We start from the raw sequence: 18,027 nt of genomic DNA, 5'->3' as shown, positions 1-18,027 counted from the left end.
CCGGCTCAGTCTTTGAAGATGCTCATAGGGGTGGGGTTTGCGTATGTGTGTTCATAGAGATGTGAGTGTGCGTGTGTTATGAGTGTCTGAGTTGTACTGTGTAATTAAAAAAATCCAACGCACAACGTTTTGATGATGATATGCCCGGCCACATATCATGCACGTATACACATGGTGACATGTACATCCCGGCTCTACTGGTGCGTGCCACTAGCTGGCAGCTGGTCAAGGACGAGAGAGAGAGGGGAAGCAAACAAATTTCGTGGCAAGTACAGTAGCTATAGCCAGTAGTAGTGACACGGCCGGCGACGTGGTCCCGTGCCAGTGCGCTGATGGTGTGACGTGTGTGGATAAAAACTGTTGGGGAGGGGGAGTTAGAAAACCGGGCCGGAGAGATTAAGAAAAGGGTGAGCAGCGGATGCATGGGCGCCACTCGAAAAGCACGGGGTTGGAGATGCCACGTTTGGTCCACGGCGAGCTTTCGTTTTTACTTGGCTCGCACTACTCCTGCATCGACGACCGTTGTGGCTAGCTACTCCACTTGGCTAGCGTACGTCCCCAGCAGATCAGCAGCATACACGAACAGCAGATCACAAGTACTCCCTCTGTTTCAAATTATTATTCCATCTGTTTCACAATATAAGCACTTCTAGATTTAGTCTCAATTTATTTAATTTTGACTATAAATAGTAAATAATTTATAAAAATCTATAAAATAAAAATAATATTACTAGATTCATTATGAAAACAATTATATCATAATATATAAGTGTTTATATTTAAAATAATTCATTCATAAGAATATTTGACCAAATCTAGAAATGTTTATATTTTGAAACAGATGTAGTAGTTATTTTGATCTTTCTAGATATATCGAGTTTGTTATGCATGATATGATATATATCTGGATGCATAGCGAAAATTAAACACTTTAGAAGCCAAAACGACTAATAATTTGGGAGGTGTACACAGCTAACGGAGTGTGTGATCGAGTTGCAAAACGCGTGTTTAATTTGTTGCTTTCTTTAATTTTCTCCTCCCATTATTCCCATCCCAGGACCGCCGCCCTTGTGTGTGAGATGTGAAGATGATGAGTTTTCTTAGCCGGAGAACCACGCTCCTTGCAGATCTGAAACGAGACACCACACAGCAGAAAGCAGAAAAGAATACCTGAAAATAGAAAAATAAAATGCCTCTGTTCGGCAGGCTAGAGTTGGAGTGGTGTGAGAGAAAAATATTGTTGCCTGACTGGTGCTTAGAGGCTGAGGCTGGTACTTGAGCGGTATGTAGAGCTGGAGACTAGTACACCAGCCCAAGACGGTGAATAAAAAGAAGGGTACGCCTAGCCTCAGCCTGGCCCGATCCGGCGCGAGCGTGTCCAGATCCACATCCACCACACAAAACCCATGCCACACAAAATCCGCCACCGCCTTTTTTTTTTTTGGGAACACGCCACCGCCTATTTAACGCCTCCCAAACCCAACCCAACCCCAGCGCACGCACCACCGCAACTCCCAACGACCCCGCCACCGCCGCCGCTCTCTTCGCCGGAGAAGAGAGACACGAGGAGGGGAAGGAACAGCAGCCTCCTCCAGGAGCCTAGCCTCCGCGACCCGATCCCCGACGAGCCCCCCCCCCTCCCCTCCGGGCGTGGCCGAGTGGTAGGCATCACGGCTAGCGTTGCAGCCCCCCGGCGCGGCCCCGCAGCTGCGCAGGTGGAGCCCACGGGCACCATCGCCTCCGCCGTCGCCACCAGCCCCGCCCCGCACGGCGGCCGCGGGGCGCTGCCCTCGGCCGGAGGGAGCCCGTCCGACCTCCTCTTCCTCGCCGGCGGCGGTTGCCTCTGAGCCGCTCCCCCACCCCTCTCCCCTCCCTCCCTCTCTCTGACCCCTCCCCCTCCTCCTCCTGACAACCGTCGTCTGCTGAGCCCCCCGACCCCGACAAACACACACCCGAGAGATTGATTGACACCGCCCGAGAGCGAGCCGCCGGCCGCCATGGAGATGAAGCTCACCATCAGGAGGGTGCCCACCGTCGTCTCCAACTACCAGGAGGACGCCGACAAGCCCCGAGCCGGATGCGGGAGGAACTGCCTCGGCCACTGCTGCCTGCCTGGTGAGCCACCTACCCGCCGCCCTTTCCTTTCCTTTCCTTTCGATTTGTTTTACGGTCAAATCAAATACCACGTCGTTTTCGTCCCAAATCCGGATGCAAATTCTCAGTAGCTTTTCTATGGATTGGGATCCTGCCATTTTTTTAAAAAAAATTACCATGGACATTTGTGCCTGATTCGGGAACTTTGTGCTCCACAAAGCTGGGAGACTTCTCAGCAAAACAGTCACAGCAGTGTGCTCTTTCTTTTTTTATACGTGCTATTCTATTTTTATCCCCCCCTGTGGCTAAACATTATAACCGCCGCCGGTTTCGGGTTGAACAACTGGCACTTTCCCAACCTCCAATTATATTGGATTAAATAAGCATAGAAAATAGTAGGAGTAACATCTTGGGCCACTAGATATTTACTATATTTTTGAAAAAAATTTCTCAGCCAGAAACCCATGTCATCGTATCGCAGGCAAAACAGAGAGCCTTTTGTATTTATGTGAATTTTGTATGTGCGATGATTGCTTACTTACTGTACACCTTTTGCTTGTGTGCCATTTTTCAATAGATCACTGGAAAATATGTTTTTTTTACTCACTATAAAAACCTCACTTGAAGACATAAGTTAAAATAGGGAATGAGCTACAGCACTACATCAAGTCTGGGCGCACAAAAAACATTATACTATTTTTCTTCACCTGCCGTGAACGTAGCGATTTAGGCTACACTTCTATGGAATTAACATTTCCATGTCTCTCTTTGAGCAGTTTCCAAGCTTCCCCTCTATGCTTTCAAGGCAAATCCGGCAAAACCTGCACAGGAGGATGCTGCTTCAACTAAGTCCCTTGTCAATATCCTTCTAGCTGAGGTAAATAAAAGCATGTGGAGTTGGTTGCACAACGTTACTCAACTTTTAACTGTGCTAGCTTTGGATGAGATGTACTAGGAATTATTTTAGTCCACATGCAGTAAGATATTTGAAAATTTTCTTCAAAAGTTAAGTAAATATATTTGGCAACAATAATCCTCTCTTGTTATGGTGCACTTGAGCAGTAGCAAATGCATAAATATTAGACTTTTAAGATGATTTGAGACATTTAGTTCCTGCAACGATGGCACTGGATATTGTCGTATATGGTTCATTCCTGTAAGTACAGTGAATTGAGATATCAATTTGTATTTCTCCATGCAATTTTAAATACTGGATAGAGATAATTTACCTACTATGGCACTAGAACTTCTCGAATATGGCACATGTGAATCTAAATGTCTATCACTGGTTGGAATAATATCAGTTTTACTTGGGTTCTGGAAGACATCCCAAACAAGTAGTAGATGTTTTTTGTGAAAGTTCCCTGAAATGGATGAATAGTCAAGTCTAGTTCCACATTCTCTTCCTAGATTGAATTCTGAATTCAGTGTTTTGCTTTGTATCCTGACAGTGGGAGGACAGGATGGCCCGGGGCTTATTCCGCTATGATGTCACTGCCTGCAAGACCAAAGTCATCCCTGGCAACCTTGGGTTTGTTGCACAACTGAATGAAGGGCGCCACCTTAAGAAGCGCCCTACTGAGTTCCGTGTCGACCGTGTGCTTCAGCCATTTGACCCTGCCAAGTTCAACTTCACCAAAGTTGGCCAGGAAGAGGTGCTCTTCCAATTTGAGAATGGTGCTGGGGATGACAGCTACTTCCTGAATAATGCTCCAATCACTGCTGCTGATCGTGCACCAAATGTTGTTGCTATCAATGTATATCGCTCAGTCACAATGATAACCTGACTTCCATTCCATCTTGTCTATTCTTGATGCCAATGACTGTTTGCAATGATTTTACAGGTGAGCCCAATTGAATATGGACACGTGCTTCTCATTCCCCATGTTCTGGACCGCCTGCCTCAGAAGATTGATCCAGAGAGCTTCTTGCTTGCGCTGCAGATGGCAGCAGAGGCAGCCAGTCCATACTTCAGGCTTGGTTACAATAGTTTAGGTGCCTTCGCTACCATCAATCACCTCCACTTTCAGGTATTGAACTTTGCATGGTATCTAAATTTACTTCTCACCTCAAAATGGTAACCAAATAGCTAATAAAATCATCAAACACCCACAGTTTCTACATTTACTCCAGTACTGTTCAGACTTCAGATAGTAGTACTGTCTTAATGTCATGTCCACTTGTACTCTTCTGATAAAATCATCAGAACCAACAGTTTCGAGATACTCCCTCCATCCCAGTATATAAGGTGTAGCCACCTGCCCACCTCTGGTTGGTTCAAAGACCATGGAATGTATTTAATTCTCCCTATCAACACTAATATTTCTGCATCGATGTACATGTGTCTAGAGAGAGAGAGCACCTTATATTATGGGACTTGAGTAAAAAGTGGTTATGCCTTATGCCTTAGTATATATTAGGACAGGGAGTAGCTATTGTAGTGATATTGAACTTCGTGCATTTGCAAAGCAAGAAAACTGTCATATGCATTTGATCTAAATCATTAGCTCACAAATTGGCCTGTTCAGCAGGTGGTAACTTGTTTGAAAAAAAATGTGTTTAGCACTGAATCTTTTTTTCACAGGCATACTACTTGTCAGTGCCTTTCCCTGTCGAGAAGGCAGCTACCCACAAGATCCCTCTTTCTGAAGACACAAGGAAGAGTGGGGTGACTGTGTCCAAGCTGATAAATTATCCTGTGAGAGGCCTGGTATTTGAGGCAGGGAACACACTGAACGACCTGGCAAATGCGGTTTCCAGTGCTTGCATTTGGCTGCAGGACAACAATGTGCCTTACAATGTGCTTATTTCAGACTGTGGCAAGAGGATCTTCCTCTTCCCCCAGGTAAATATCATTACGCAATTGTGAACCAAACTGTGCTCTCGTGCATTTAAGGTAGCAATAAGCATTCACAAATCATTTGCCTGTATAACATTGTAGCTGTAAGATTCATGGTAATTAACACTGCTAGATGATAATTAGTAAGCAACTCCTATAAACTTTGGAAGGTCTATATTAGGGAAACAGAGGATATATCATGTTACATTCTCTGTAGTTCTGTCTGCATTACTGGAAATCTCTTTACAGCGTCTTAAAATTTGGATCTGTTTCAATAATGCAGTGCTACGCTGAGAAGCAGGCTCTAGGCGAAGTGAGCCAAGAGCTGCTGGACACCCAGGTGAATCCAGCTGTGTGGGAGATCAGTGGTCACATTGTGCTGAAGCGGAGGAATGACTATGAGGAGGCATCTGAAACCTCTGCGTGGAAGCTCCTTGCCGAGGTCTCCCTGTCTGAAGAACGCTTTGAGGAAGTGAAGGCTTACATCTTCACTGCTGCTGGTCTGGTTCAGGCCGATGAGGAGGAAGTCAGCGAGGGTGAGGAAGCAACCTACACGCCTGTCCCTGTTGCCCCTCTGCCTGTTGCAGAAGGCTGCCTCGTCCTCCAGTGAGACGGTACAGCTGGCTGTTGCGCTATTAAGCGTTGTCATTGTTGTCTATGGTCGCCTATAGCTCTGCCATAATAAGGTCCTTGTGATGTGGAACTGCTGCCTGGTCTGGTCTGTGCGCGTGAGCCTTGTGCTCTGTCACAACTTGCTCTCTTTTTTGTATTCTCTCTGTGGTGACTGAGTGATTCTGTGCTCTGCAATATTAAGCGGAGGCTATGTGTATTGTTTGGGTCGTTTAGAACTTAAGTGAAATGTAATGGACATGGCTAGTATCTACTCTATGTTTCTACCTTGTGGATCGCTTTGTTATGTGCTGAACTTACTTGAGATAGCAATTGTTCTGGTGCGAATGTGTAAATGTTTCGTTGCTTGCCACCTGATTTTCACAGGCTTGCAGTTCAGCAACAATTTACAGAGTCGGACCGTTTGTGTAAAAGATTCTTAAAAATTTAAATGCAAAATATTACCTCGGCCCATAAGGATATGACTGGCAAAAAAAACTAAGGGCCTGTTTGGAAAAAAAGGTTTTTCATAAGAATTTTGGAGTTATTCATTCCTTAGGAAAGGAATTGAGTGGTTGTGTTTGGAAAAAAAGGATTGCAGGAAAGGATAATACCCATGTGCATTTCACAAGAAAAAAAAGCATCCACCTGTTTACGGACTGCCGTCTTCCCTAGCTCTCCTTCCTCCTGTCGGAGAGAGCGCCCCAGCGCGCCGTCGGCCAGCTCCATGCCTTTGACCATAGCCGCCGCCGCCGCCTTCGCCTTCTGCCGTGGCGCCGCTCCTCTCCGGTGCTCACCCACTGCTGGCGACCGCCTAGCTAGATTCGCGTGGCCTTCCTTGTCGTGGTGGTGCTGGCCTCGCTGGCAGCCTCCGCCGTACCTGCCGGCAGCGTCTGTCGACCTTTGATTGGCCGGTGCCGTGGGTCCAGGGCCCACGCGTGTGAGAAGGATAGAAAGGAAGTGAGTAACAAAAGTTCCAACATATGGAGAGTCAATATTTGGAGAGGTTGTTGGTTTCTCCACCCTTTAAGAAGTTTTTTATTTTTTTACATTGTCTTTTACCTCTTCATTTAAGATTTTTATCTAGTTTTGTTGGAGTTGAGAAGTTGGTTTCTAATTCATGAATTAGAAAACTTTTCTTTGTTTAACGACTATATACTGCAAGGCAAAGCCATAATGATAGGCCTTTAATACTAGAATATGATCTATCCACAAGTCAATGAGGACTTGAGAGGAGTACGTCAGGTGGTATGACGTAGATAGGATGGCGTTACATGATTCCAAATAAGTCGATTAGCAAATCAGTCCCTCCAATCCTACTAAACAATCGGAAAAGTCCGGTTTACACCCTTCAACTATCGTAAAAGCCTGATTTTCAACCTTGAACTACGAAATCGGACAACATAGGCCATCCAACTGTCAAAACCGGACAAATTTGGCCCCTGGGGTGGTTTTGAAGGTGGTTTTCCATTTTGTGAGAATTAAAAATATTTAATTTTATACTAAAAAATTTATAAGTAATTCATTTTAGGTCAAAAGATTATGAAATGGGTATCAAAAGTTTTCTAAAAATGTAACCTATCTATTGTCACATGACTTGTGAGCTATTCCGATCTTTTTTTATATTCATAATATTTGATTGCTTGCAATTATGCCTATTATTTTTAATAACTAAGATTCAAATGGAGCAATAATAGATATGTTACATTTTAGAAAAATTTTGGTACTAGTTTCATATTTTTCTGATTTAAAGTGAATTAGTTTTGATTTTTTAGATCTAATTAGATTTATTTAGTTTTAAAAAAAATGCAAAACCACCTTCAAAATCACCCCAAGGGCCAAATTTGTCCGGTTTTGACAGTTGGATGGCCTATGTTTTCCAGTTCTGTAGTTGCAGGTTGAAAATCAGACTTTTGCGATAGTTCGAGGGTGAAAATTGGACTTTTCCCCTAAACAATTGAGGGAAAAAAACCATGAAGAGCATCATCCATAACATAATTTATTTTTTCTTTCATTTCTTGATGATTTTTTTAGATAAAGAATTAACTCGGCCTCTATATTCACAAGTGGATATATACAACAAAGCGTTACAAGAGTTTTTAACTCTAAACCTCAGACGAGGAATTTCACAAAATTAGAGAGAAAGTCATTTGTTGACGAGTGATATAATTTTGTAATATTGCTACACTATACAACATTGTCGTGTCAAATGTCTTTGTGCACCTGAAACCCATTTGCATGTTCGTAAGTTAAGCATGCATGGGGGCTGACTTTTAATCTTTGATTAGATCGACGGTGGTATGAATTATTTGACCAAGACTACATACATATTAAAAAAAGGACTTGGGAAGAGTACGTCATACCTGGACCTGGACCCGTGGTGAGAGTTTTTCGCTTTTATGTAATAGCTTATCTGTAAGACCTGGATTTCTCCTTCTCCTAATATGATTTGACAGTACTCCTGCCCTTATTTTCAAAAAAAAAAGAGTACGTCATACCTGACCTGACCTGTGCTTGGGGCGCCTATCTTACTATTACTAATCAGATGTTTCTTTTAAACCTCTACGTAAAGCCACCTAGGATTCGAGGTAGACACTTTAAAAAAATTAGAGAAATCCTAGAAATTCTAATTTGAGTACAATTTTTAGATTTCTCTAATTTTTTTTCTGAAATTACTCCCCAAACCATTTAACCACGTCTAAAAGCATATACTCCTTCTGTCCTAAAATGTAGGGCATTGTGAGATTCAAAATTTGTCCTCAAATATAAGGCAACCTGGGTTGAGAGTGGATCCAACCATTTTAATTGTGTTTATCATTTTCGGGTCTTTCCCAATAGAAAGATTCACATGCAACCATGTAGGGGAGGTGTATGTGGGGAAGGTGCATGAGAAAGGGATGCTAGTTTAATTTGCACATTCCTAATATTTAATAATTAAGGATAAAAGAGTCTTTTCTAAATAATCATAATTTATTTTAAAAACTCCAGAGTGCCTTACATTCTAGGACGGAGGAAGTATATCTTGGGCACTAGCCAGGTAACTTAGCATAATTGCATTCAAAGAAAAGTTGCAAATACATCTTCTTTAGACCTACATAAATAAACATGCGAAGGAACAAAAACTCTTTTTAAACATGCACAGACTCTTAAAAACTAAACAAACTCGCAGGCATAGCAGCGGGTACATGAGAAGGAACAAATAAATGAGCATTATTCAGGCACTCCGTTTACACCATATATAACGCTTAATCTTGATTAAGGAGTACCACCAGAGAATTACCCTCTCTATTATTCTGGATTCACCATGCGCTTCACACGCAATGCTTTGATTATTCCAGATACCATCAGGAGAGATTTGTTATTCATGATCATACTGAGCTTCAACTAGAAGAGACTTCAACTCCATTTCCTTCTCCTGAACATCGGTGATGATAATGTTCAAGATCTTGGCAACCAAAGCACTTATAACATGATCATACTGAGCTTCAACTAGAAGAGACTTCAACTCCATTTCCTTCTCCTGAACACCGGTGATGATAATGTTCAAGATCTTGGCAACCAAATCACTTTCCCTATATGTATCACGGTCACAGCCATGGCCTTCACCGCATTTGTTGTCTGAGATCACAACTGGAGAAATTACCTTGGTAGCATCATCAGCATGGTCTCTGCGCCTTTGTCCTGGCGATGAGCTCTCATCAGTCACCTCCTGTCCCTGCTGGCCGTTCTTCCATGCGGGATCCTGCAGTTCGGGAACTTTGGCCTCGTTTGCATGCAAAGCAGCATAATAGTTGCTCGGGAATAAAAACATTGGATACTGCAGCAGCACTATGCTCTTTGTCATGGAGGTTCCTTGAAGCCCAGAGTAGAGCAACATCAGAAGGAGCAAGGCCAGGAAAAGTACTACGGCAACACCCCGGACCGGGAGCAAACGAGAGCAGGGGTGCAGGTTTCTTCCCCAAGCTCTGATTTTTCCCCAGCATGTGGTAGTGGTGGTGTTGCCATGGTTTCCATCCCGAACTTGGACAATGTCTTCTGTTTCTTGCTGTAGGGTCTGGAAATCACCAGCAGTCTCGGGAGATCTGGGTTCGTTCGAGGTGGTTGCACTTGCACGCTGCCAGTTTCGGCTCCTTGGCCATGAAAATTTGTAAGGCAGCGGCAGCCCTGGCACCTTGTTGATGCCCCTCTTCATATTTTGGTTCAAGTTTTCCATGGTTTGAAGAGCGTTTTTAAATTTGCCCTCCGTTGATTTGCAGAAATGCTGCCATATTTGTTGCAACTTGGAAGTGATCGCTTGCGTCGTCGCCGTGCTCGGCTGTGGCACTAAGCCACAGATAGAGATACCCATGAAGAACAGCTTGATTCGTGCGAAGAACAACTTGATTCGTGCGATCGCTTCCGCCCAACGAGGGACATTATTGCCGACGGAGTATTTCTCTTCTGGCCGCATCACCGAAACAACAGTGTCAGCAAGGTTCTTGCTCTCACTAACGTTCTGATACCGGCCGCCGATAGTCAGGAGCTTCTGCTCCCCCTCTTCCGTGGCTTGCAGTGCCAGGTAGACGATGAAGTTCTTCTTCTCGCCGGCATACATGTTGTCGATGCGGATCACGGCGGACCGCCCGCCGTCGGAGCTCTTCTCGTCGGACGATATGAGAGCACCCTCGTGAGTCCTGAGGGTGATATCCACGGATGTAGCCGGGACGGACGTGAATAGCGCGCAGGCGTCCTTGACCTTGCCCATGTCGTTGTTGGCGAAGGAGTAGGTGCCGGAGGTCTCGACGGCGATGTGCTTCATGGCCTTGGGGTCGTGGTCGGCGCCCAAGGCCAAGGCGTGTACTGGGAAGTCGCTGCTAATAGACGCGCCCAAGATCTGGGTGTCCACACTGTCTGACAGGAACACGATGCAGCCTACACGGCCGCTCTTCTCATCATGACGACGCTCCCTTAGAATCTGTAAGCAGTATGAAACAAAATACTTATAAGTTGCATATGTATGGAGTAGTAGCTAGAACTTAGTTATTACTGCTTGTATAACTTCCTTCAGGTTGCTTAGTAAAAGAAAATTAAAAATTTTAGGTGCAATCCTAGCAACCATCAATTACACTATTATGCAGTTACTTTTGGTTGCAATGCAACCCTCCATTTTTTTAATATATGACACCATTCTTAAATATATATAACAATGTAAGAAACATGGCCTCATTAATGCTATTATTGTGATTTCAGTGAGTAAGTGACAACATATAGTTTATGGGCCTAACAAATTTGTGATCTCAAATTTGTAGGATTTCTAGGTTCCATAGATGAATTGTCAATTCACATATATACAAGATAGTCCAAACCATATCCAAGGTATCCATATCATAGTTAAAACTAGAGAGAATATTTTAGGGGGAGGTGGATTGGACAAGTGGCAGCATGAATGAGAGTGTCAGATGAATCGACAGAATCAAGAATGAACGCGTCGGCGCAATAGCAAATTGCAACGACGACAAGGCAAAAAAGTCCTTAAAGCGCCGGATGATCTGACACCCTTGAAGAAGGTGACGGTGCAAATGTACTTTAATCATCCAGAGAGCAAGACAAGTGACAGAACGTTTTGGGGAGAGAACCCTTCAGCACCGAATGACGATTGTTGGATGAAGTGTCAGTGTAATGACGCAAGCAAAAAACTGGCGTGGTAGAAAGGGCCGGGGCAACGGCTATGTGGCTGAACAGTGGCGGAGCTTCAACAACTAATCAAGGGGGGCCAGCTGTGTTAATTTTCTCTTAAAATCGATGAACAGTAGCAGATTTACTATTCATATAGTGGAGATTTGCAATAGCCAGGAGGGGTCATGGCCCCCTTTGCATTACACTAAACTCCGCCAGTGTGGCTGAAAAGAAGGGACTGGATGATCCGACACCCACCTAAACAACGCATCGGTTCATTCAACACTACTGTACTTTTTGTGATCGTTGAAGCAACAACGTTTTGGAGTAATTGGGCCATAAATATCCCCTTCACTCGCTCATTTGAGGTTGCTGGAGTCTAAATAAAGCTTATACACATCAAGAAGACATCCTAGCCACCATAGAGCTTAGTGATCATATCCAATGCCTTTAGCACATGCTTAGTGAGTGTTAGTGCTAGATTATTAGGCTAAGTGAGAGTGTGAGAGCAAGATGTAGTTGCCTTGTGTTTGATTCTAACCGGCACTGTAATCTTAGTGTGCCGGTCCCTTAGAGTCTTGGTGACTCGCAGAAAAGTCTTCGACCCTCCAGTTTGATGTGGAGTGACGTCGACAGCCGTGTTCAGAGGACGAAGAGACCCCTCCTTCGTGGGAAGCTCCATAGTGAAGACGGCGTCAAGGTGACCGGTGCAAGAGGTGGTGAGCATTGCCTTTGTAGCGAGGATCTCACCTACTTGGTGTGAGCTTTAGTGGCAAGACCAAGTTCTTAATTGGAAGAGACTTGGTGACCGGGAGCATACCTTGGTGGAGCTCCACCGTAGACTAGAGATACCACGAAAAAAATTGGCGTGCCGAGTTTTGCCTTTTCCTAACCTACTCTTTACGTTTCTGCACTTTTCTTGTTGCAAATAATGTGTGACTTTACTTTCTTGAGTAGTTCCAAACTAGAAACGGCTATAGGTTGCAATACTCTTATTTTGGGTAGTAGGTTGGAACACTATATGCTCTAGTTTATGTTTTGTACAAACTAGTTAAAATCACAGGTTAAAGTTTTAAATTGATCGAGCGCTGATTCCTTTCAAACAAGCACGTACCTTTGCTCCCTCGTCTAGAGCAGCCGGTGCCGCCCTAGGGCCCGTGTTCGCCGCACCATTTGTGGACAGCCCCATGACCACGTTCCTAGCGGCGCTTGGGCCTTGGTCACACATGCGGGTGAGCTCCGTCAGGCGGCGCACGTCGGTGTCGAAGGACACGATGGAGAGCCGGTCGTCAGGGCCGAGCCTTCTGATGACGACCTTCATAGCGTTCGTGATGCGCTGCAGCTTGTCCCCGCCGCCGCCGCCGACGTCAAGCACCGCGACGATGTCCACGCCGACGACGGAGCTCTCCTCCGCCGCGGCCGCCGCGGCCGTGACCCGCACCAGGACCGGGAATTTCCTGCGCGTTTGGGTGCATGGCACCGCCCCGGCTCCCGTGAACGGCTGCACCTTCACCTAAATTATTACACGCATCTCAGTTACTGCATCTGCTAGTTAACAGTCGAAATTAGCCCTGACCAACAATGGGCCGGCCAATAATTTTATTCCCTGGAATTAGCTAGCTAGTAGGCAGACGAAGAACACATATATAGAGAGAGAAGTTGTTGTTACCAAAGTGGTGCTGCGGCAGATTCGCGAGCTTGGTTCCCCAAGGCCCGCCGGCATCTTCCCAGCTAGTACTCTACTCGCTAAGGTCGATCTGGTAGCAAGCAAAAGTGTGGATGAGAGAGTGTATTGCTTGTCTTGTTCTGGGGTTGAGGACATGAATGGTATGTATGTATATATAGAACTAACTAGCGATAGATAGCTTTGCAAATTAATTATATTAATCAAAAGCTAGCTAAGTCACCAGCGAGAAATGAGGTGTAAACGAGGGAATTAAATAATTTTATGGACCGCGACCTGGCGTCCAGTCCATTATTATAACTACTGTATACATTATTGACAATGTTGCAGACTAGCAGTTGAAGACAAAATAGTGGCAAAATATTTTTTTGAATATCCGGATGACGTATAGTAGTACTAGATGAAAAAAAAAAAAGGAATGACATGCACGTTAAGCCCCGAGGGGAAGAAGGAAGGATTTGAATGAAGGTGCACGCGGAGAAACACGCACCTAGCTCGGACTCGGATCGATCCAAGCTAAGGCTGGGCAACTTTGCTATTGGAAAGCTTGCCGGAGGAGACTGCCTCTACCAGAGAAGAAGAAGCCTGATCAGATATATGGTGGGGGGAAGAGGTGTGTCTATTGCACATGTACGACTAGAAGTCATGCTATCGCACACAAGTCCACTGGTGATAAAAATATTCTAGAGACAAAATTATTCTAAAATAAAATAAAATATTCTAAGATAAGATAAAAAATAATTTTAAATATAGAAATTGTGTCGAAATAAATAAAGAATGTTCCAAAATAAGATAAAAATATTCTATATATAGAAATTGTTCCAGAACAAATAAAAAAATTTTAGAAAAAATATTATCCAAACATAATCAAGTGTGATATGGCTTCTAGTTGCACGTCCTATTGTATGAATAGACGCACCCGAGAAAGACTAGAAAAATCAAGGAATATGTGTGAGGCAAGTTGTAGCCATGTTGGTTAAATATAAGCGTAGATAGTACAACATGCATGCATGTGGTATTCTAAATTGATTGGAATAACATGCTGACAAGCAAATAAATTAACCAAGTCAATGGTTCTAGGTCTCAATTTTTTACAAGGTACTAATTGATACTTGATAATATGCATTTTTCGATATATAGTAAACCAGACTTTTAGTAAAAAGGAGAGAGAAAAGAAACCATGAAGTTAAAAATAAATTCATTTTAACGGGAGCTATTATTGCTTTCCAGTGGTGAATCCAGCCAATACATGTAGAAGGGGCTCATCTCCTTTCTCGTCCCCCCCCCCCCGCTTCTCTCTTCTTCTTCCTCCTCCCCTTCTTATTCATTCTTTCTTCATAAAAATATAGGGGGAGGGGGTGGGGGTATCCATTGATATTGAGGAGATAGGGGAGCTTCATCTCCCCTAGCCCCTCATGTAGATCGGCCCTTGATTGCTTCTATGCGGCGGCATCGATGACAACTTATACAACTGAATGCACTAAGGAACCCTTGATTCATCAATCGATCTGTATGTATGTAGCTAGGCTAGAGTGCATAAACAATGTTGGGTATAGATCAAGCTCAATAATGATATATAACCGGCTCCATTCAACCGCCACCATTCCCGTGCACATGTAACCTGGTGGTAGTTCACATGCACGCATGTTTTGCAAACGAATTATGGAATTGCTTGAAGACCAATTATTGACTCTTCATTTGTAAAACCATTAGAAACAGGACCTAAATGGGTCATCTAATGAATCCAAGAATGTAGAAATGCCGTCGAGGCACATATATATAACTTATCAACTGACCGAGGAATAGAAGGTTTGGTCATGATTGCCTAGTGCAAATTATTAAGAACTAAACTAATCAAATCTGAGTCAATACAAACATGCTTTGTTTTCTCTTTGATGTCGCCATTGACGAGTACAATAATATGCCCCACGTCATCTTGTTCATCACCTGAGATAGGTGGCCAATACGTAATCGTCTGGCTCTATTATTGCATATACCCACATGGCTGCCACATGTCAATTTAGAGTTGTAAGAAGTGAAAAAAGGACTTGACTCACTCGTAGTCTTTGGGTATGTGTAATTACTATCTAATAATAGGGGCTTGACTTATGAGATATTTCTTTGTTTTAAAATTACAAGGTAGGACGAGGCTTTAACCAATAGTTCTATTAATAGATTACTTTTGTGACACATAGTTGATGTTATTAGGCGAACGGGCCTCTAGCTGACTTTATAGTTAGATGATTTCGGTAGCACTTCTCGGGTCCTGGGTTCGACTCCCGTGGGAGCGAATTTTAGATTGAGATTAGAAAAATCCCCTCGCTGGCCAGAGAAGTCAGGGTTCGCGGGTTTTATCGATCGGTAAGTTCGGGGGGTTCTCAACTGGTAAGCCGAAGTCGCTTCCTCTAAATGAAAAACAGCACAACATGAGCTGTCATACCGAAATAGAGTACGTCTCATAATAGAAGTCAAGAGAGTAGACATGACATAACGGAAATGAGCTATGCCTTACAATTATATCTACTAGCTAATGTTCTCCCTTCTAGACAACAACATGTTATCTCTAAATCATCCAAGTTAGCAAAACATAAAAAAAGTTGTAATATTCTAGCTTGTGTCTAGCTAGATTCTAGATATCCATGGTCAAGTATGTACACGCGTGACGCGCCCATCATTATTCAGTTCTCACCTATTCATAGTCAACTTTGTCCACATCCATGTATTCGATTTAATGTCAGGGGGCTAGACAGTTGGCTTCTGTAATAGTTTTCAAGAAGACTAAGTTTAGCTAGGTCATTGAAAGCATGCTTTTCTTTTCTTCATATAGTACAAGCACATGACATTTTATTGTTTGTTACGACATCTTGTTCATGATATATATGGGCCTAACCGAGTCATATAGCTTCTAAGTCATTTTTATAATGGGCGTATTGAAAACGAATTATTCTTGTTGTTGTGACGTCGCGTAACCAAATGTCAGAGAGAGAGAGAGAGAGAGAGAGAGAGTGAGAGAGAGAGAGAGAGAGAGAGAGAGAGAGAGAGAGAGAGAGAGAGAGAGAGATGCATGGTGCAGTGAGATAGCAAGTCATCAATCCAGCTACTAGAGCGGTTTTCTGTAGCACTAGATATTATAGATAGATGTCTATATATAAGGGGGGCGGGGATACATCCACAGAGACTCAGGCAGCAGTGCTCTGCTTATATCGCTAGCTAGTCGTAGCAGTATGGCATTCACCGATGATGAGAAGCCTGCTTCTACTACCAATACTGGTACATTAATCCCGTCACCCCTAGCTAGTTTATTAGAAGTAGTGATGTTTTTTTTCTTTCTTTCTTGGAACCAATATATATAATAATAGACATGCATGATTATTGATGGAATAATATATATATAATTTTTTGCTTTACATGCTGTATGGAGTGCAGGAAGAACCAAGGGTCTGGTGACGATCAAGCCGGTGAAATACTTCAAGGAGGATGCAGCGCTGACGGCGGACACGGTGACGGCGGAGGTGGAGATCAACGCCACCTCCTCCACCGCCGTCAGGGAGGGGCTGGACCTAGTGGCCGTGCTCGACGTGGGCGGCGGCATGGCTGGGGAGAGGATTGACAGCATGAAGAAGGCCATGGCGTTCGTGATCATGAAGCTCACCCCCGTTGACCGCCTCTCCATCGTCACCTTCTCCGACGGCGCCACCAGGCTCAGCCCGCTGCGCTCCATGACACCAGCTGCCCAGAACGACCTCAAGGCTCTCATCGATGGCCTCCGGGCCAGCGGTGGAACCAACATCAATATCCAGGCAGGCCTCGATACCGGGCTGGATGTGATCGCTGGCCGCGTCAACACCACTGCCCGTACTGCCAGCATCTTCCTCATGTCCGATGGGCATCCGACCTCCGGCGATGCCAGGCAGGTCGTCGTCCCGGCCCAGGTGGCCATCTACACGTTCGGTTTCGGCAGTGGTACGGACCACCAGCTGATGAGCGACATCGCCAGGAAATCACCGGGCGGGACCTTCAGCAACCTGCCCGATGGGTCCATGGTGAGCCTGGCCTTATCCCAGCTGCTTGGTGGCCTCCTCACCGTGGTGGCGCAGGACGTGGCGCTCACAATTACGCCCAAGACGGAGGAGGGCGACGTGGACACTGTACAGGTGTTCCCCGGCACCGACTACACTCAGGACACCGATGCCGACACCGGTGTGATCACCATCAAGTTCGCCACCCTCTTCGCCGGAGAAGGGCGCAGGGTCGTCATCACCCTCGCGCTCAAGGACGTGACCGCCACGTCCAGCGAGGAGTATGACGCGCCCTTAGCTGAGGCCCAGCACAGCTTCACCGCCCAGGCGAGACCGCGAGACCCCCAGGCCCCGCAGGACATCCAGATCAAGCGCACCCCGTCCCCATCTCAGGCGCCTGGTGCCAGCGTCAAGGCGCGGCAGGTGCAGGCCGAGATCACCCGGCGGCAGCACGCCGACGCCATACGGCAGGCGAGGTTGCTCGCGGACGCCGGCGGGCTCGACGAGGCGCGGTACAAGCTGGAGGACGCGCATAACGCGCTGGATGACATCGTGCTGGACGACGGCGAGAAGCTGGCGGCCGCGCTCCGCACCGAGCTGCTGCGGCTCATCGCGCTCCTGGACACGCCGGAGCTCTACAGGGCGCAGGGCCAGCCCTACGCCCTCGCCTCCGAGACATCTCACGGCCGCCAGCGCTACGCCGCCAGGGACGGCGACGTCGACGGCGGCGTGCGCCTCTTCGCCACGCCGCGCATGGACACCTACCTCGAGCACGCCAAGAATTTTGAGAAGGACCCCAACGCGCCGGTGCCGTCCGCCGACGAGGATGCGAAGAAAGAGATAATTGCCAACCCGCTTAGCGCCATCTCCACCGAGCTCGCCTACTACCTCCGTAAAGCTATCGAGGCGCTGCAGGCCATTGAGACGATCGTCGCGCCAAGCACCTAGCTACCTCTTCTTTTTTTTCCCCTCTTCATTCAATCACGCGTGCATGCTGAGCTCGTTTCCTTTCATCGTCGTCGCGTAATTTGTTTGCCAAATATAATGTTCGTTTCCAAGTCAGAGTGCGTATTTGTTTCCAAGTGGGAAATTATAATGGGAAATCACCTAGCGAGGTTTTTTTTTTT

The 18,027-nt window shown here is 45.4% G+C and overlaps 3 protein-coding genes across 3 annotated transcripts; 2 read left to right on the top strand and 1 right to left on the bottom strand.

Moving 5' to 3' along the window:
* The first annotated feature begins 1,490 nt into the window (after window positions 1-1,490).
* Window positions 1,491-5,858, top strand: LOC120696906 (GDP-L-galactose phosphorylase 2-like). The gene is made up of 6 exons (XM_039979937.1): window positions 1,491-2,115; window positions 2,871-2,971; window positions 3,546-3,851; window positions 3,939-4,124; window positions 4,679-4,939; window positions 5,217-5,858. Exons 1-6 carry the CDS (start codon window positions 1,998-2,000, stop codon window positions 5,541-5,543), a joined length of 1,299 nt encoding a protein of 432 aa, XP_039835871.1. The 5' UTR covers window positions 1,491-1,997; the 3' UTR covers window positions 5,544-5,858.
* A 2,714-nt stretch (window positions 5,859-8,572) lies between these two features.
* On the bottom strand, window positions 8,573-12,999 carry LOC120696905. Its single transcript, XM_039979936.1, has 3 exons — window positions 12,867-12,999; window positions 12,312-12,710; window positions 8,573-10,496 (listed from the first exon to the last, which is right to left on the bottom strand). Exons 1-3 carry the CDS (start codon window positions 12,918-12,920, stop codon window positions 8,901-8,903), a joined length of 2,049 nt encoding a protein of 682 aa, XP_039835870.1. The 5' UTR covers window positions 12,921-12,999; the 3' UTR covers window positions 8,573-8,900.
* A 2,998-nt stretch (window positions 13,000-15,997) lies between these two features.
* LOC120696904 (E3 ubiquitin-protein ligase WAV3-like) lies at window positions 15,998-18,027 on the top strand. Its single transcript, XM_039979935.1, has 2 exons — window positions 15,998-16,151; window positions 16,308-18,027. The coding sequence occupies exons 1-2, from the start codon at window positions 16,106-16,108 to the stop codon at window positions 17,846-17,848; spliced, it is 1,587 nt and encodes a 528-aa protein (XP_039835869.1). The 5' UTR covers window positions 15,998-16,105; the 3' UTR covers window positions 17,849-18,027.

This window comes from Panicum virgatum, chromosome 3K (genome assembly GCF_016808335.1).
Source record: "Panicum virgatum strain AP13 chromosome 3K, P.virgatum_v5, whole genome shotgun sequence".
NCBI lineage: Eukaryota > Viridiplantae > Streptophyta > Magnoliopsida > Poales > Poaceae > Panicum > Panicum virgatum.
The sequence above is the reverse complement of the archived record's forward strand: the minus strand, read 5'-3'. Positions and strand labels throughout refer to the sequence as shown.

Excerpts from the sequence above, each read along its gene's own strand:
- LOC120696906 (XM_039979937.1), top strand. The coding sequence starts at position 1,998 with ATGGAGATGAAGCTCACCATCAGGAGGGTGCCCACCGTCGTCTCCAAC. Across the intron at positions 2,116-2,870 it reads CGGCCACTGCTGCCTGCCTG|TTTCCAAGCTTCCCCTCTAT; the intron begins GTGAGCCACCTA and ends CTCTTTGAGCAG. Across the intron at positions 2,972-3,545 it reads TCAATATCCTTCTAGCTGAG|TGGGAGGACAGGATGGCCCG; the intron begins GTAAATAAAAGC and ends GTATCCTGACAG.
- LOC120696905 (XM_039979936.1), bottom strand. The coding sequence starts at position 12,920 with ATGCCGGCGGGCCTTGGGGAACCAAGCTCGCGAATCTGCCGCAGCACC. Across the intron at positions 12,711-12,866 it reads TCTGCCGCAGCACCACTTTG|GTGAAGGTGCAGCCGTTCAC; the intron begins GTAACAACAACT and ends GTAATAATTTAG. Across the intron at positions 10,497-12,311 it reads CTCTAGACGAGGGAGCAAAG|ATTCTAAGGGAGCGTCGTCA; the intron begins GTACGTGCTTGT and ends TACTGCTTACAG.
- LOC120696904 (XM_039979935.1), top strand. The coding sequence starts at position 16,106 with ATGGCATTCACCGATGATGAGAAGCCTGCTTCTACTACCAATACTG. Across the intron at positions 16,152-16,307 it reads TGCTTCTACTACCAATACTG|GAAGAACCAAGGGTCTGGTG; the intron begins GTACATTAATCC and ends TATGGAGTGCAG.